Source organism: Staurois parvus, unplaced genomic scaffold, assembly GCF_062004578.1.
Source record: "Staurois parvus isolate SC_StPar_1 unplaced genomic scaffold, SC_StPar_1.0 ptg000230l, whole genome shotgun sequence".
In the NCBI taxonomy this organism is placed as follows: Eukaryota; Metazoa; Chordata; class Amphibia; order Anura; family Ranidae; genus Staurois; species Staurois parvus.
Window position 1 is genome coordinate 2,536,261 of NW_028318026.1, and position 17,682 is coordinate 2,553,942.

The following is a 17,682-nucleotide window of genomic DNA, read 5'->3' on the forward strand; positions in this document are numbered from 1 at the left end:
AAAAAATAAAATACCGGTAATCTCAACAAATACTGCTCTCTTTGCTTCTGCTCTATTTCTCTAAAAATTTCTGAAATCGTTAATTTTTACTATTGCATTCTGGGCATTTTGGAAGGTCTCCCGAGGTTATCTTTAAAAAAACACTTCTAAACGCAAATGCTCATAAACGCGGTATGCAAATGCGGCTAAACAGATGTTTTTAAACCTACGGTTTCCAGCAGTCAGTTTCCATTGTTCAGAAGTGTCCCGTGTACATGGAGCCTTATATAGACATGTACTCTTAACTAGACCTAAAGTAAATGACAAACAATTGACTGCCCAACTGCAGTTAAAGGAGAGCTATAGTCAAAACTTTTTTTCATTTTGGACAGAATAATGAAGGGTTATAATGCCTGCCAGGTTTTCTTTGCCATCTGTGTCCCATCGATGAGATTTCCCTTCACTTTCTGTCTAGTAACTTAAAAAGGAAGTGAGAAGAAATCTCTTCAAAGTGAGGGAAGGCCTGATTGTCACCAGATCTAGTGTCCCCATTGGAAGATTTCCCCTCTATTCCTGTTCTGGGGACATCATTAAATACAACTATACATAGAGAGATTCACTCTCTAATGGGGGTACAGAGAGCAATTAAAACTGACAGGGGTTCTCACCCCCCTCCACTCTATCCAAAACTAAAAAAAAAATTGCCTTTAATTATACTTTGACATTTTAAAGCTAGACTTTAGCTAAAAGAAAATAAAAATTACTGCAGCTTTAGTTACATTACTTACCAGTAGTGAAGGATGTCCTACATTGTGCAGGCAGCTGGATCCTGGCTAAAACTTCACTGCAGGTGTGCCCCATCCTTTTCCTGTCTCTGAATTTCTAGCACTGTAGTGGTTAACAGCTTTGGGTCTTCAGAGAGAACAGCGGTACAGATGGTCCAACAGGCTCAGCCGCATGTCTTTACCACCCCTCAACCGCAAGCATAAACAAGGCCTTAAAGTGGTAGTAAAGTCTCTTGGGGGCAGGGAGATTTCCCCCCTGCAAGGCAATACCATAATGTGCTAGTATGCAATGCATTGCATACTAGCACATTATGAAATATTTGCTTAAACCGAAGCCCTCCAGCGGCACAGCCGTCACAGGGCTTCCATCTTTACCTGGTCCTTCTGGGTTTGCAGGCTCCAGTCATCTGACTTGACAAGCCTCGATGACGTCACTCCCGTGCATGCCATTCCTTCACAGTGCATGAGCCGGTGATGTATTTGGCTGCTGCTCTCCGGAATATCTCCTAGACAGTGTGCGGTTTAGGAGATATCCATTTTACATAATTGTTACAAAAAATGCACTTTACTACCACTTTAAGCTGGCTTCTCTATCTATAGAGGAGCAACAAGGACAACCCCTTCCAGTCTACAGCTGGGTGTACACCAGTAGGATTTTGGACAAAAATTCTTAGTTAAATTCGTACAAGAATTCTCAGTACATTCAAATGTCATTTGGAAGTAGGTCAACATTTTGTTTTGTTTAGAACATCCAGTTTTGGAATGAATGGTCTTTACTGAGCAAAAGCCACATACTGTACAGTGTTAGAAATTTGTACATTCGAGAAAACTTTTCCATCCTGCTCTGAATTTTCTCATCACTACAGACGAGAATGAATGTCAATTTGTCTCCACTAATGACTGGGAAAATGAACGAACGTTCTTATGATGAAAAATGTTGAACACAATTCTGCCTACTAGAGTATACCCAGCTTAAGACTTCCATACTGACCACTCTGATAACAGCTGTAGATGTAGAAGGCTTCATAATCTCTGTACAGTATGCTCGATGGGTAGTAATGGCAGCTATTTAGTATTCTAAAGTATAATTCAGAGTTTGTGGTTGAAAAAATCAATTAGGAAAAAATGTAAATGCATGTGTCATTTGGAAACTTGGGCAAAACTGTGTATCAGTTATTTCATTCCAGATTACATGGGTGCTTGTCTAGAGTACACACAACTGTATACTCTACATGAAAGCTGTCTGTTCACCATAATGTAATACGTTTCATAAATAACATAAATGCTTGAGAAGCTACAATGAATCCAATAAGGTCGCTAGTAGTAGATGTATGTTCTGCTGCAGCAGGCTTTACCACCACTATCTTAAAAATGATCATTGTTGTAATGCCATAAATCTTGTGATAATGATCTCTAAATGAGGGTTTTTTTATGCACCTTTTAGCCTGGGTTTACATATGTGCATTCCTGTGAAAATCAAATGCGATTTGTGTGCGGTGCGATCGGAGCCAAACATTTTGTATGGCTCTAATCGCACCGCACCCGCACCAAAAAGGTGCAGGACCCTTTTTTTGGGTCCGCACTAGAATCGGATCACATGGGTATTCACACCTATGTGATCCAATTCTGCACATCGCACCGCGTTTTGCAGACCGCTTTCGGGGGGGTTAACACCTGCAGCGGTTCGCATGAACGGAGTGCAATTCTGATGCGGTACGGAATTCACACACAAAACACTGCAAATTCCGCACCGCGTCAATGTGTCCCAGGGCTCATAGATATAGTTCGGTAAGTTATGAGCTGACCAAAAAACATTTATGTTTGTAGGCCCTAAGAGGCCGTCATCCTCCATTCTTGGAGGGAGGCGTCAATGGCAGATTTTTTAGCTCAACTCCATTTTCTTCCATAGGAACAAACATGCACATTTGGCTGTTGTAGAGGTGAATGTTTGTTCAACACACTTGTATATGAAAAAATCACATTTTCTATAAAAGGTTGCAGCCAAATCATGCTTGCAAAGCAGGCCCCCAGCTGCAACCTCTTGACAGTGATACAGTGCCTTAAAGTATTCATACCCCTTGAAATTTTCCACATTTTGTCATGTTACAACCAAAAACGTAAATGTATTTTATTGGGATTTTGTGATGGACCAACACGAAGTGGCACATAACTGTGAAGTGGAAGGAAAATGATAAATGGTTTTCAACATTTATTATAAATAAATATCTGAAAAGTGCATTTGTATCCAGCCTCTCTGACTCAATACTTTGTAGAACCACCTTTTGCTGCAATTACAGTTGCAAATCTTTTTGGGGATGTCTCTACCAGCTTTGCACATCTAGAGAGTGAAATTTTTGCCCATTCTTCTTTGCAAAATAGCTCAAGCTCTGTCGGATTGGTTGGAGAGCATCTGTGAAAAGCAATTTTCAAGTCCTGTCACAGACTCTCAATAGAATTTAGGTCTGGACTTTGGCTGGACCACATGAATATGCTTTGATCTAAACCATTCAATTGTAGCTCTGGCTGTATGTTTAGGGTCGTTGTCCTGCTGGAAAGTGAACCTCTGCCCCAGTCTTTTGCAGACTCTTAACAGGTTTACTTCTGTATTTGGCTCCATCCATCTTCCCATCAACTCTGACCAGCTTTCCTGTCCCTACTGAAGATAAGAATCCCTACAACATGATGCTGCCATAATGGTGTGTTCAGGGTGATGTGCAGTGTTTGTTTTCCGCCACACATAGCGTTTTGCTTTTAGGCCAAAAAGTTCAATTTTGGTCTCATCTGACCAGAGCCCCTTCTTCCACATGTTTGCTGTATCCCCCACATGGCTTCTTGCAAACTGCAAACAGGACTTTTAATGAACAGGACTTTTAATTCAGCAATGGCTTTCTTCTTGCCACTCATCCATAAAGGCCAGATTTGTGGAGTTACATGACTAATAGTTGTCCTGTGGACAGATTCTCCCACCTGAGCTGTGGATCTCTGCAGCTTCTCCAGAGTTACCATGGGCCTCTTTGCTACATCTCTGATTAATGCTCTCCTTGCCTGGCCTGTCCATTTAGGTGGACGGCCATGTCTTGGTAGGTTTGCAGTTGGGCCATACTCTTTCCATTTCCGGATGATGGATTGAACAGTGCTCGTTGAAATATTCAAAGCTTGAGAGATGTTTTTTTATAACCTAACCCTGCTTTAAACTTCTAAGCAACTTTATCCCTGACCTGTCTGGTGTGTTCCCTGGCCTTCATGATGTTGATTGTTCACTAATGTTCTCTAGCAAACCTCTGAGGGATTCATAGAACAGCTGTTTTTATACTGAGATTAATAAATTACACACAGGAGGACTCTATTTACTAATTGACTTCTGAAGGCAATTGGTTCCACTAGATTTTAGTTAGGGGTATCAGAGTAAAGGGGCTAAATACAAATGCATGCCACACTTTTCAGATATTTATTTGTAAAAAATGTTGAAAGCCATTTATCATTTTCCTTCCATTTCACAATTATGTGCCACTTTGTGTTGGTCTATCACATAAAATCCCAATATAATACATTTACGTTTTTTGTTGTTACATGACAAAATGTGGAAACTTTCAAGGGGTATGAATACATTAAGGCACTGTATAATATTTTTGCATTTAGATCTGTAAAAAACTATATTCTACAGATCTGAACGCAGCATTGTGCATTAACCCTTACTGAAAAGGACAGAAGTACAGATTGCTACAATATACTTGAGTATTTGAAGCCCTCAGAGAAAAAAAAAAAAAGAAGAAAATGAAATCTCTAGTCTGATAATTTACTATCTTCATTTCTTTACCTATGCTAGCATTGCCTTCCCATTTCTGGGTTGGATAATGCCCAGCGTCATCCAACCCCTTCCTCTTTGCTCATGTCTCCTGTAGCCCTCTGGATTCAATGAATTTCATCAAATGCATTCTGAGCTGATTGTGAGCTTATGGCAAGTGCAAATATGCCGACAAGCATTACCTGCCTCAAGCCCTCACAGAAAACATGGAAAGCTGGGAGTTAAAGCCTCAGAGGAGCTGCACATGTCACTGCTGGGTGACCTGAGAGGCACCATTTGAATTCACACAGACCAGCACTACAAGACCCAGTTAAATGAATGGGAAGGTAATGTGTGCACTACTTTACACTGGTTTTAAGGTATGAGGAGCTCAAAATAATGAGGGGTTAGAAACATCTTTTTTTTTTCTTCATAAAATTGAAGTTTGACTTAGTTCCCACCTTCTACATATTTGATTCAAGTGCTTAAGCCTTATACATTGTTTAATTTATATCCCCTTTCAGCCAATCAAAACCCCTCCCTCGGGGAAGAAGTATGTCAGGTGTCCTTGCAACTGCCTCCTTATCTGCAAAGATACATCACGGCGAATAGGATGTCCGCGACCTAACTGGTACGTAATACTTCTCAAAAAAAAACAAAAAACGACTTGGTTATAAAATGTTTTGTTCACAGACTGGATCTCTTCGATTTTTAAATAAATGTATAAATTTGCATATGGTTTCCTTGCAGTCTTCTGGACTGAAGTGTTCTGAGAATGGATAATGGTTAAATTGCCATTTATACCATGCTGATACTATTAGCTTTTCTTCATGATAAAATTGAGAGAAACGTGCTTTCATGCTTTAGATATCGTGCTGCCCGGTTTCATTATTGTAATGTCTGTGGTTAATGCAGTCTATGGGGGATTAGCCTGATTTTCTGCCATCTGTGATCTGCATTTCTTAAGAGATCCCCTATGATACCTGTAAAGAAATTCCACTGTAGTACGAAATGTGGAGTTAGTTCATCCAAAAGCAATAGTTCTATTGTGAGATGTCCCAGGCTGATTCACATTCCAGCCTACACTAGTTCTCAGATTCCCTATGCTGAAAATTTCCCCCCACTGTGTGCCTCTAAATGTTCATTTACGGACATTGCAGCATACACGCTTCCTATTTGATGCCAAAAAGACCCACTGGCTATCTTAGACATGCCCATGGAATTCAGGGGTGTCGGACACTGCTTTTGTGTCCTAGGTGGTGCACACATCATCCATAGGGATAGTTTCAACTGGATGAGAGAGTTTTTATAGAGCCCATCCCCAGTGCATACTGAATGTTAGGATTCAGGAACTTCAGCTCACAGTATACATGTACATTGTATGTGGGTGATAATGTAAGCTGTATTATCCACTTATACAGTGGATAATACAGTACACAGTGGCCATTTTATTATACCAGATATTATTATTCAGAAGAGTGGGGATCTTGTTGTTCATCCCCTTATCCATTTACAGTAAGCCTTGTATTCTTTCCAGTGAATACAAGGCATTCTGTTAACGGATAAATAGAGAGATCGGGAAACAGGATCTCCCCTTGTCTGTTCACAGAGCACTTTTTATAAGGAATGTAATGTTAATTGTGAATAGAAAAAGGGAGAGAAAGGGGAGAGTAAACAACAAGATCCCTGCACCCTACTGTGGAGGGAACTGACAGCCAGTGCTCAAAAGAGCACTGTGAGCAATATCTATCAAGCATGAAACTGTCATTTGTGAAGTAACCGGCAGCATTGCGGGCATGGAATATGAATCATTAAGATAACTTGTTTACATGTGCAGTTTCCAAAACATATTTTTTTCTGGAGTTCCACTTTAATGAATGCCTAGGATTTGGGCTGTAGGAGTTCTATTAACACAGTGGAACCTATACTACATTCCTATATGAACCTGTAAGATCACAGTCATGTAGGGCAACAGAATCGCTAATCAACAATGTGGTCAGAACAAGCAGTTCAATGATGTTGTGCTGTAATCCGTTTTTGACTGTGGATTTCTATTCAAACAGACTTGAGAAATCCTCTATTTGACCAGGGCCTCTCTGTGAAATAACATATATGGTTCCATAATTCCAGCTGTCCCTATGTAAACCAAATATCACCAAGCTTTCGCCCTATATAAATCTGCTTTCTTAACATACAATTCCTCCCTCCATGCTGCCAAACAAGCCTACTTTGTCACTTTCATCAATAGCTTGTCATCCAGTCCTCATCATCTCTTCTCTCTCTACTTTTAACTCTCTACTTTCTCCACCTCCACCTAGTACCTCACTCACTGCTTACGAGATTAAAAAACAAGATTGATGCAATTTGTAGGGGCATCGCCACTGCACAGACATCCATCCCACTTAGCATACTTTATACTAAACCTCCCTCAACACTTTCCTCTTTTGACCTTGCTACTACCGAAGAGGTCACTAAGGTATTCTCAGAAGCCTGTCTCAATACCTGCCCCCTAGATCCTGTCCCCTCACAACTACTATGGTCACCCTCTTCTTCCATCCTATGCTCCCTCACTCACATCATCAATCTCTTCTCTAACGGTGCCTTCCCCTCCCCTCTAAAGCATGCACACATCACTCCCATAGGTAAAAAGCCCTCCCTGGACCCCACCAACATGAACAACTTAAGACCCATCTCCCTGCTCCCATTTACCTCTTAACTCTCAGAACACTTAGTCCATAATCGCCTGAGCTCTTAGCTCACTGACAACAACCTTCTTGACCCTTTACAATCTGGCTTTCGGTCATTCCACTCCACTGAAACTGCCCTACTAAAACTCACTAATGATCTATTAACTGCTGAAACCAATGGCCACTACTCCGTACTCTTACTACTTGACCTCTCTGAGCTTTTGATACTGTTGACCATCCCCTCCTCCTCAAAAAACTCTGCTCTCTCCTGGTTCTCCTACCTATCGCAGCGCTCCATCAGTGTTACCTGTAACTCTGTCTCCTCCTCTCCACTTCCTCTTTCTGTAGGGGTCCTTCAAGGATCTGTCCTTGGACCCCTTCTCTTCTCCATCTACGCCTCCTCCCTTGGTCGCTTGATAGACTCCCATTGGCTTTGAGTACCATCTTTATGCTGATGACACACAAATCTATCTTTCTAATCCTCACCTCACCCCTTCAGTCTCCTCTCGCATTACTAACCTACTAATTGACATATCAGCATGGATGTCTTCTAGATTGTAAGCTCCACGGAGCAGGGCCCTCCTATCCCTCTTGTATTGAACTGTATTGTTGCTGTATTGTCTCCCTTATATTGTAAAGCGCTGAGCAAACTGTTTGCGCTATATAAATCCTGTATAATAATAATAATGTCACTCCACTTAAACTAAATCTTTAAAAAATAGATTTCATACTATTCCCTCCAGCCCGTGCCCCCTCCCCTGACTTCTCCATCAAGATCAATAACACATCCATCAGTCCCTCCCCCTCATGCCAGGGTACTAGGTGTAATCCTAGACTCCCATCTGTCCTTTCAGCCCCAAATCCAATCGCTGTCCAAATCTTGTAGACTTCACCTACGCAACATCTCCAAGATACACCCGTTCTTAACCTTGGAAACTACTAAGCAACTTATTCACTCCCTTGTTATCTCTCGCTTGACTATTGTAACTTCCTCCTCATTGGCCCACCTCATCGCAGGCTATCCCCTCTTCAGTCTATCATGAATGCTGCTGCCAGACTCATCCACCTTACTAACCGTTCCGTATCTGCCATCCCTCTCTGCCAATCCCTCCACTGGTTGCCCAACAGATAAAATTCTAAACATTAACAATAACATATAAAGCCATTTATAACTCTGCCCCAAATTGCATCACCAATCTTGTCTCCAAATATCACCAAAACCGTACTCTCTGCTCCTCGCACGACCTCCTGCTCTCTAGCTCCCTTGTCTCCTCCTCCCATGCTCGTCTCCAGGGCTTCCCCCATCCTCTGGAACTCTCTACCCCAATTTATCAGACTGTCGCCTACTCTGCTAACTATTAGGCGATCTCTGAAAACTGATCTCGTCAGGGAAGCCTATCCTGCCCTCAGCTAATAATGGAATCTTCTATTCCTCCTACCAGTCCATCCCCCACAGTTACTACCTTTTGTACCACTAGCTCCTCTCTCTTAGACTGAAAGCTCCAAGGAGCAGGGCCCTCCTAACCCTCTTGTATCAAACTGTATTGTTCCTGTATTGTCTCCCGTTATATTGTAAAGCACTGAGCAAACTGTTGGTGCTATATAAATCCTGTATAATAATAATAATAATAATAACAACAACAACAACAACAACTGTGCTAAAAACCTACTGAAAGAAAAAAAATTCTACTTCTTAGAAACTGCAGCTCTTAGGTGATAATATTGGCTTATCTTTTATAGCAGACGTATCATTAATTTGGGCCCGGTAATGCTGATACCTGAAGAACAACCAGCCCAGCCTGCCCTCCCGGTTCAGCCAGAAGGTACCCGAGTAGTTTGTGGCCACTGTGGAAACACTTTTCTAGTAAGTTTTTTTTATTTTAATTTCACCTATATATGTACTAACCTGGTCATGGGATGATTATATTCTAAAAGGTTATTTTTTATGGTTTTAAAGATAACAGGATTTTACATACTCATTATGTAAATATTAATATTGTAAAAAAAAATCTATAGTGGTGCCGAAGTGATGATGTGTAAACAGTAAACCAAAGGAACCATTAGGCTATATACTGTAGTCAAACCATAGAGTGGTTCTTGATTGGCTGTCGTACATTACTGCTCAATTGCTAATTATACTATCCTATTAAATACATCTGTTATGCTGGCCATACACACAATTTCAACCACTTCAAACAGACATTGATCAAGTGGTAGGTTGCCTTACTTTTTGCAAACATTAATAAACTGATCATCTGGAGCACTCTGATCAATTTTACAGAATGCCATAAATTGAAACAAAAATTGGATTCAAATAGAAATTGATTGAAAACAATATCCCTTGTAAAGCGGTATTGAACCCAAAAGCAAACATTTATTATATTGCAGCTTACAATTTCTTAAATGTGATGGCTGCATAAATTTTTTGTTTTTAGGCTTGCTTATATTCTGTTATCTGGTGATCTAGCCAGTAGATCTGTTGTTTTTCTAAAGAACAAGCTGTCCAGTAGAATGTATCAGAGATGAGACAAACCATTTAAAAACTAGCAAGAGTGCTTACGAAGATCAGCTTTTATTTATGTATTTAAAACCTTTATCCCAAAAGGGAAAAAAAACTATAGGCAGTTACAGCAAACAAAGTATTAGCTGGGCTTTGGCTTCACTTTGGTAGTCTATTTAAATTTGCTAGTACATCTAAGACTCCTCTCCTCCTAGGCTGAAAATGCTGCTGTCCAAAGGTGCGCCCTGTGCTCATTAATCCAGAGTGGGGTCACTCTAATACAGGAGGTGTGGTGAGAGAGGTTTTGGTAATGCGTTCACTTTGGGGAAAATTTATTAAAACTGAAGCATGCAAAATCCAGTGCAGCTCTGCATAGAAGCCAATCGGCTTCCAGGTTTTATTATCAAAGCATAATTGAACATGCTGAAGTTAGAAGCTGATTGGTTACCATGCACAGCTGTACCAGATTCTGAGTGCTCCAGTTTTAGTAAATCTCCCCCTTTTATGTGTGAGCAGATAATAAAAAAGCTGAACACTTGGATACACAAATATTGTCTAAATACAATAAATGTGTTCCTCTAAAGAATCTTGGTGTGATTTGTGTATCCCTTCCAGACCTTTGCAGTAATCCAATGTGAAACTTTGTCCGCATAGAAGCTTCCTGTAAAAAAAAAAAGATAGGTCACTGCTAGTCCTGTCTTCGTGTAGGGTCAATGGTCTCGTCTTTACCCCTTTGTGTAGTTTTCTGCAGGCAGCCTGTAGTGGGTGGACTTGTCTCCCTCCCACTGCTCTGCTCTCTGCATAGGTTATATGCAGTAGAGTGATGATTGCAAACCCAGTTATGACCTTGTAAGTAATGGTGGCCTGGCATTTGGTGCGCACAAAGAAGTGGATTTAAATTCTTTGTGTCTACTGGGCATTTTAATGAGTTTTGTGCTCAGAGTTCATCTTTAAACAGCCAGAATTATTACGTGCAAATGTCCTGTATGTTATTTATTCACATTTGTGTCCCAGAAATTTTAGAGCTGAAAACCATTAAGGACATGCAAAATGTTTACAGGAGAGGAAACATTCTGTGGAGTGGATTTGTCTGTATTGCATAGATAATGTTAAGTGCCCTTAAATGAGTATATAGAGATACTATTTGTCATTGCTTAGAGTCTGTGTTACGTCAACCAGTGGCTGACCTAATTTCACCGAAGCCTGGGAAATTCCCTCTACTGGGAATACCAGCCTGCAGGCCATTTACTTGAAGGCCATCATATATCAATGTTAAATAACAACATTTGAGAGAGTTAGAGGTTTGTGTCTATAGTCTACTTATGACGTTGAGATGACACTAAATAAACATAGTCGCTAACTAGCTGCTGTTTATCTCTTACAGTGGATGGAACTGAGATTTAACACGTTGGCAAAGTGCCCACATTGCAAGAAAATGTGAGTATCTGATATTTGGGATTAGAGAACTCCAGGCAAATATCTTAAAACAACTTTTATTTCACTTAAGTATTCCTTTTGAAATTCATAATCTCATTTTTAATTCAAATGTTCTAATTACCAAAAGTATGTCTTTACACTGAGAAGATACACATGAAGCTGCAGACTAAGATTAAAAAGATATGTGAAGGAGATGCCTTCGAATAGCCTTGGAACAATGCATTCTGACTCCCGGATCCTGACACAGGGAAGATAAATGTGCAAACAAGGGGTTACACTTACAAATGTGAGGGTTGAATGGATGGTTCGTATTGGGGTTTGATTTAAAGAGAGGGTCATAAGAATAAAGGTTGCAAGGATGGGTAATATTAGGGCCATGGGTAGGGTTGTGTTTACAGGGATGATCAGTGTGAGGGTTGGAGCTACAAGAAGGGTTCGTGTTAGGGTGACAGCGAGAGTTAATGTTAGGCCTAGGGTTACAGGGATGGTCAGGGTGAGCATTGGAGTTACAGAAATTGATGGTGGGAGAGGGGCTTTAGGGTAGGACATTGCTCTCTTTACTGTAAGTATGTGACAAGAACTAGCAGCTCTGAAAGCTTGTCTACAGAAACTGCATTACAGGATAAAGATAGCTCGTAAGGCACATTACTTCAAAGAAAAGTAGGGTTTTTTTTTGCTCAGTTATACTTACCTAGGTGGATGCAGCATTGGTTTGATGCTGCATCTGTCCCCCGCCAGCTCTAAGGGTGAGAACTCAGCAATCGCATGATTGCTGAGTTCTCACAGCCACTCTGGGCAGAGAGCGGTGACTGTTAGTCACCGCTGTCTGCTCTGCCTCCCCAGCGCTCACTGGAGCACTGGGCTGTGGAGGGGGAGGGAGAAACTGGATCTGGCTCTCAGCGGCTCGCTGAGAGGCTGAGTCAGGTGCCTATCCAGACTCTGGGGTGTATCCTAACTATAAAGTCGGGATTGTCAGCCCACTGTCAGCTGAAAATAGGTTACAGGTGTGCACAATGAACTACACTCCTGTGGTCCACAGCAGAGGTACAACCAATAGAGCTTTGGCTGTACTTCTCCTTTTAAAAGTGGACTAACATTCCAAATGGCAAGCAGGAGGAGGGCCAGTCACAATGCTTTCTAGCCATGTATTACAGCAGGGTTCGGTGGACCATATGGGCATTGCTTGAAATCCAAGAATTTGTTAGGCGATTCTGCCCAACTATATTTTGGGTGGTATTGACTTGTATGACAGCTAAAATGTAACATGGGCTTCAATCCTGGAAAGCATTCACACAGACTTGGTAAAATTTCTTTCCAGATAATCTCAACCAGACATTTTCCCCTTCTTTGAGGAAACCATAGCTCAGAGCAGAGAATTTTCCCCTGTACACATTCCATTAGAAAAGCCCAGTCACAATGTAGTCATGTGAGTATTCATACCATTAAATGATCACATAGTGGATATAGACGTACGTCATGTGTTTTCCCTAATCTTCCTGCTAATGTAGGCCAGGCATGCTGAAATCCCACTCTGAGGAATGTATTTTATAGAACAAATTGTGCAGAGCTGTAAATTTAATTTTAACACACAAGGGATAATATTTATTATTTTAGGTGAAAGTACTATTTTACTGAAAGAGTAGCTGATGCTTGGAATAAAATTCCAGCAGAGGTAGTAAGTCAACATTAAATAGCTTCAAATGTGTGGGACAAGCATAGAGCTATACTCAGACAAAAACATTAACCAAAAAAAAGAAAACATAAAAAGGCCTGAAATGACATAAACGTGTATGTGTGTGGGTAGGACCGGCAGTAGTAACACTCTGTTTCAAATAACAAAACTTGTATTGAAGGAACGCCCCACAGATGGAAACAGCCCAGTGGAAAGGTCCCAGCCTTTACAGTTCTGTGTAAACTTGCAGATTGGAGCAGGTTCTGATGCACCCACAGCATCTGTCTCCGAAGGTGGAATGTGGCCTGGCTGGTCTGAGCCCAATGGGGGGGGGGGGATTATGCTGCAGGATAGTGTATCCCTAGCCTGTCCCTACTTGCCCAGAACCTTTCCTTGCTGCTAGTTCACTCTCCCTGACAGACATGTGAACTGTCCCTATGCTATCCACTCACACAAATGCACAGCAAAGCCTGGGACAGGCACTTAAAAAGGCTCTGCTGACCTAAGATGGGCAGTCACCTGATGCAATGTAGCCAACTGGAACGCTGCCTAGGGGACCAAGGAAACCATAGAGAAACCAAATTTCTTTGAATTCCATTCCAGCTGCAGAACTGCTCCGGCAGAGTGCTACTTACAGTGTAGAACCTCCCATCCCATCTTTGACAGATGCTGTCCTCGCTATTGCAATACAGTAATAACAACATGAAAACTGAAAAGGCATAGTGAACAGTTCAAACAACATAGTCTAGGTATCTTGCAAGAAGATTCACATAGTCATCAGTAGAGTCACATAGCAAGGGTTCATCTTCTGGATGTGACCCTGGAGCCACAGGTGGTAGGGGTTTCTTGCAATCTCCATACCCTCATCACCTGGGCTCAATAGTGTGTCTCCAGACACATCAGAACGGTCTGTTGTACTGGAAGGAGTTGCCAGATTTTTCATAGCCCCAGTGTCAGAGTTCTCTGTTTCTGAGTTGTCGGAGGTTGGGAGATGGAGAGGAGGATGGTACCATGCATGGGAGGCATAGGTGGAAGATCCACAGGAACAAACACCTCCTGATCACCAGCAGGCATGTTGGAGCAGTCCCCACTCATCTTGAAGGGCCTCATGTTACAGTGAAGACACCTCTTCACAGGATTGGGTCCCTGGGAGACCGCGTCCTATACTGGTGTAGGTGGGAAGTCTTGCCCCTTCCATCTGATATGGGGTACAGGCAGACTAACACAGTCTAAAAGCTGACGTCTCCTGGGCATTTCTCCTTTAGGCATTGGAATTATTATTATTATACAGGATTTATATAGCGCCAACAGTTTGCTCAGCGCTTTACAATATAAAGGGAGACCATACAGCAACTATATAGTTAAATACAAGAGTGTTAGGAGGACCCTGCTCCTTGGAGCTTACAATCTATTAGGGAGGGGCTGGTGGAACAAAAGGTAATACCGGTTGGTGATAAACTGAGGAACAGAAGATTCTGTTATTAGTTGAAGGCAGGATAGGCTTCCCTGAAGAGAGAGGTTTTCCGGGATCGCCTAAAAGTGGGCAAAGTAGACAATAGTTGGATTGATTGGGGTAGAGTGTTCTAGAAGATAGGGGAGACTCTGGAGAAGTCCTGCAGATGAGCATGGAGGGAGGAGACAAGGGAGCTAGAGAGCAGTAGGTCGTGGGATGAGCGGAGAGGACGGTTTGGGTGATATTTGGAGACAAGATTGGTGATGTAATTTGAGGCAGAGTTAAAAATGGCTTTATATGTTATTGTTAATGTCTTGAATTTTATTCATTGGGTAATGGGAAGCCAGTGGAGGGATTGGCAGAGAGGGATGGCAGATATGGAATGGTTAGTAAGGTGGATGAGTCTGGCAGCAGCATTCATGGTAGATTGAAGAGGGGATAGCCTGTGATTAGGTAGGCCAATGAGGAGGAAGTTACAATAGTCAAGGCGAGAGATAACAAGGGAGTGAATAAGTTGCTGAATAGTTTTAGAGGTTAATAATGGGAGTATCTTGATGATGTTGCGGAGGTGAAGTCTATAAGATTTGGACAGTGACTGGATTTGGGGCTGAAAGGACAGATGGTAGTCCAGGATTACACCTAGTACCCTGGCATGAGGGGATGGACTGATGGTTGTATTATTGATCTTGATGGAGAAGTCAGGGGAGGGGGCACGGGCTGGAGGGAATAGTATGAGCTCTGAAAGATTTAGTTTAGATTAAGTGGAGTGACATCCATGCCGATATGTCACTTAGTAGGTTAGTAATGCGAGAGGAGACTGAAGGGGTGAGGTGAGGATTAGAAAGATAGATTTGTGTGTCATCAGCATAAAGGTGGTACTTAAAGCCATGGGAGTTTATCAAGCGACCAAGGGAGGAGGTGTAGATGTAGAAGAGAAGGGGTCCAAGGACAGAACCTTGAGGGACCCCTACAGAAAGAGGAAATGGTGAGGAGGAGACAGGTAATGCTGATGGAGCGCTGCGATAGGTAGGAGGAGAACCAGGAGAGAGCAGAGTCTCGGAGGCCAAGAGAGTAGAATTTTTTGAGGAGGGGATGGTCAACAGTATCGAAAGCCGCAGAAAGGTCAAGTAGTAAGAGTAAGGAGTTTTGGCCATTGGTTTTAGCAGTTAGTAAATCATTAGTGAGTTTTAGTAGGGCAGTTTTAGTGGAGTGTAGTGAGTGAAAGCCAGACTGTAAAGGGTCAAGAAGGTTGTTGTCAGTGAGGTAGGAGCTCAGGCGAGTGTAGACCTAAGCGTTCTAAGAGTTTTTAGAGGTAAACGGGAGCAGGGAGATGGGTCTTAAGTTGTTCAGGTTGGTGGGGTCCAGCGAGGGATTTTTAAGTATGGGAGTGATTTGTGCATGCTTTAGAAGGGTGGGGAAGGTACCATTCGAGAGCGAGAGATTGAAGATGTGAGGGAGCATAGGACAGAAAAAGAGGGTGACCATAGTAGTTGCGAGGGGACAGGATCCAGGGGGCACGCGGTGAGACGCGCTTCTGAGAAAACATTAGTGACCTCTTCAGTAGTAGCAAGGTCAAAAGAGGAAATTGTTGAGGGAGGTTTAGTATAAGGTATGCTAAGTGGGTTAGATTTTTGTGTAGCGGAGATGCCCCTACAAATTGCATCAATATTGTTTTTGAATTGATCTGCAATCTCGTAAGTAGTGAGTGAGTTACTTGGTGGAGATGGAGAAAGTAGAGAGTTAAAAGTAGAGCACAGATGACGAGTACTGGATGACAAGATATTAATAAGAGTGACAGAGTAGGCTTGTTTGGCAGCAGGGAGGGAGGAATTGTATGTTAAGAAAGCAGATTTATATAGGGTGAATGCTTGGTGAGATTTGGTTTTATGCCACAATCTCTCCAGCGCACGACTATGTCGCTTAAGATTTCTGGTGTTGTCAGTCTGCCACGGTGGTAAGGGTTGGGGCCTGATTACTTTGTGTAGAGGAGCAAGTGAGTCTAGTGTGGATTAAAGCAAACTGTTGTAGACAGTAGTGGCTAGGTCAGGAGAGAGATTCTGTCATAGAGGCCAGTTGCAAAGTGGAAAAGAAAAAGGTTTAAGTTTTGAAGGTTTCTGCGGGTAATTGTTTGCTGCTTGGGGGGAGAAGTGTTTGAAGACAAGAATACTGTAAAGGTGATGAGATTGTGATCAGAAAGAGGAAAGGAGGTGTTTGAGAGGTTGTAGGGAGTGCAAAGATAGGAGGTCTAATGTTTTCCCATCAGAGTGAGTGGAGGACTGTATCCATTGTGTTAAGGCAAAAGATGAGGTTAGGTTGAAGAGTTGTGATTTTAACATCCTCATTAATGTGAACAACCCAGCAACATCCCAAGAATGATAGTGGGTATTTCAGAGGAGAGAAAGTAGGGTAGCCAAGCAGAAGTCATCAAGAAAGAGGGCGAAGCAGGTCCAGGAGGCCGGTACATCACTGCAATCCTCAGAGAAATGGAAGAAAACAGCCAAATACAGTGAGTCTTGAAAGAAGAGTAGGATAGAGATGAAGGGTTAGGGAGGACTTGAAAGGTGCTCAGTGGGGATAGAAGCAAACCAACTCCACCTCCTTTACTACCACTGGGGCTGGGTGAGTGGGTCCAGAGAAAAGCCTCCATAGGAAAGTGCTGCGGGAGAAACAGAATCTGAAGCTTGAAGCCATGTTTCTGTAAATGCTAGTAGGTTAAGGGAGTGGGGGACTAATAGGTCATGGACAGAGGTGAGCTTATTACAGACAGAGCGGGCATTCCAGAGTGCACATGAAAAAGGGAGGGTGGTTTCTAGGAGCATGGGGATTGAGATTAAATTGAGTGGATTGCGGCTAATCCCAGAGGAAGGAGGGTGCCTGGTGTAGGGGTGAGTTACTGGAGGACCAGGGTTTGGGGAGATATTCCCAGAGGTTAGGAGATGGAGGGTGAGGAAAGTAAGATGGGAGCGGGATGTATATGAGTGCACATGCCTTCCTGTCCTGGTGTTTGGGTCAACAGGTGAGTAAAGTATTAGCAGGAGGTGATGAGAGCAATAGTAGGGAGATGGTAGACCTCAGTGTGATTATGTATAAGTTTTGGTGTGGAGCAAAGGGGTAAAGAAAGGAGATTTTGAGAGCAGAGGATAGTAATATGAAAAGGAGGAGTAGAGGGGGCATTTTAAAAGGTACATGGTGTGGGAATCAAACTTGTAGGAGATGTTTCCCAGGGTGTTTGCTTTTGCAGCAGAGTTCTTTGCTGTATCTTCCTGCTGCTTGAGTTATCCTGCTTTAGTTAAACTGCTGTGTTCAACTGCTGTTTTGCACTCCAGCAGAAAATGCACCCATGCAGGACAATGCCCCCATCTGCAATTTTTCCCCTCCCCCATAA

General features: G+C 42.4%; 1 protein-coding gene across 1 annotated transcript in view; it reads left to right on the forward strand.

Annotated features, from left to right (window-relative positions):
* The window catches only part of PIP4P2 (phosphatidylinositol-4,5-bisphosphate 4-phosphatase 2), a 76,579-nt gene that overhangs the window by 44,673 nt on the left and 14,224 nt on the right, over positions 1–17,682 (forward strand). The window contains exons 3-5 of the mRNA XM_089679685.1: positions 5,073–5,179; positions 8,976–9,099; positions 11,120–11,172. Of these exons, the coding sequence (XP_089535811.1) occupies positions 5,073–5,179; positions 8,976–9,099; positions 11,120–11,172 (284 nt within the window). The remainder of the gene's footprint in view (positions 1–5,072; positions 5,180–8,975; positions 9,100–11,119; positions 11,173–17,682) is intronic.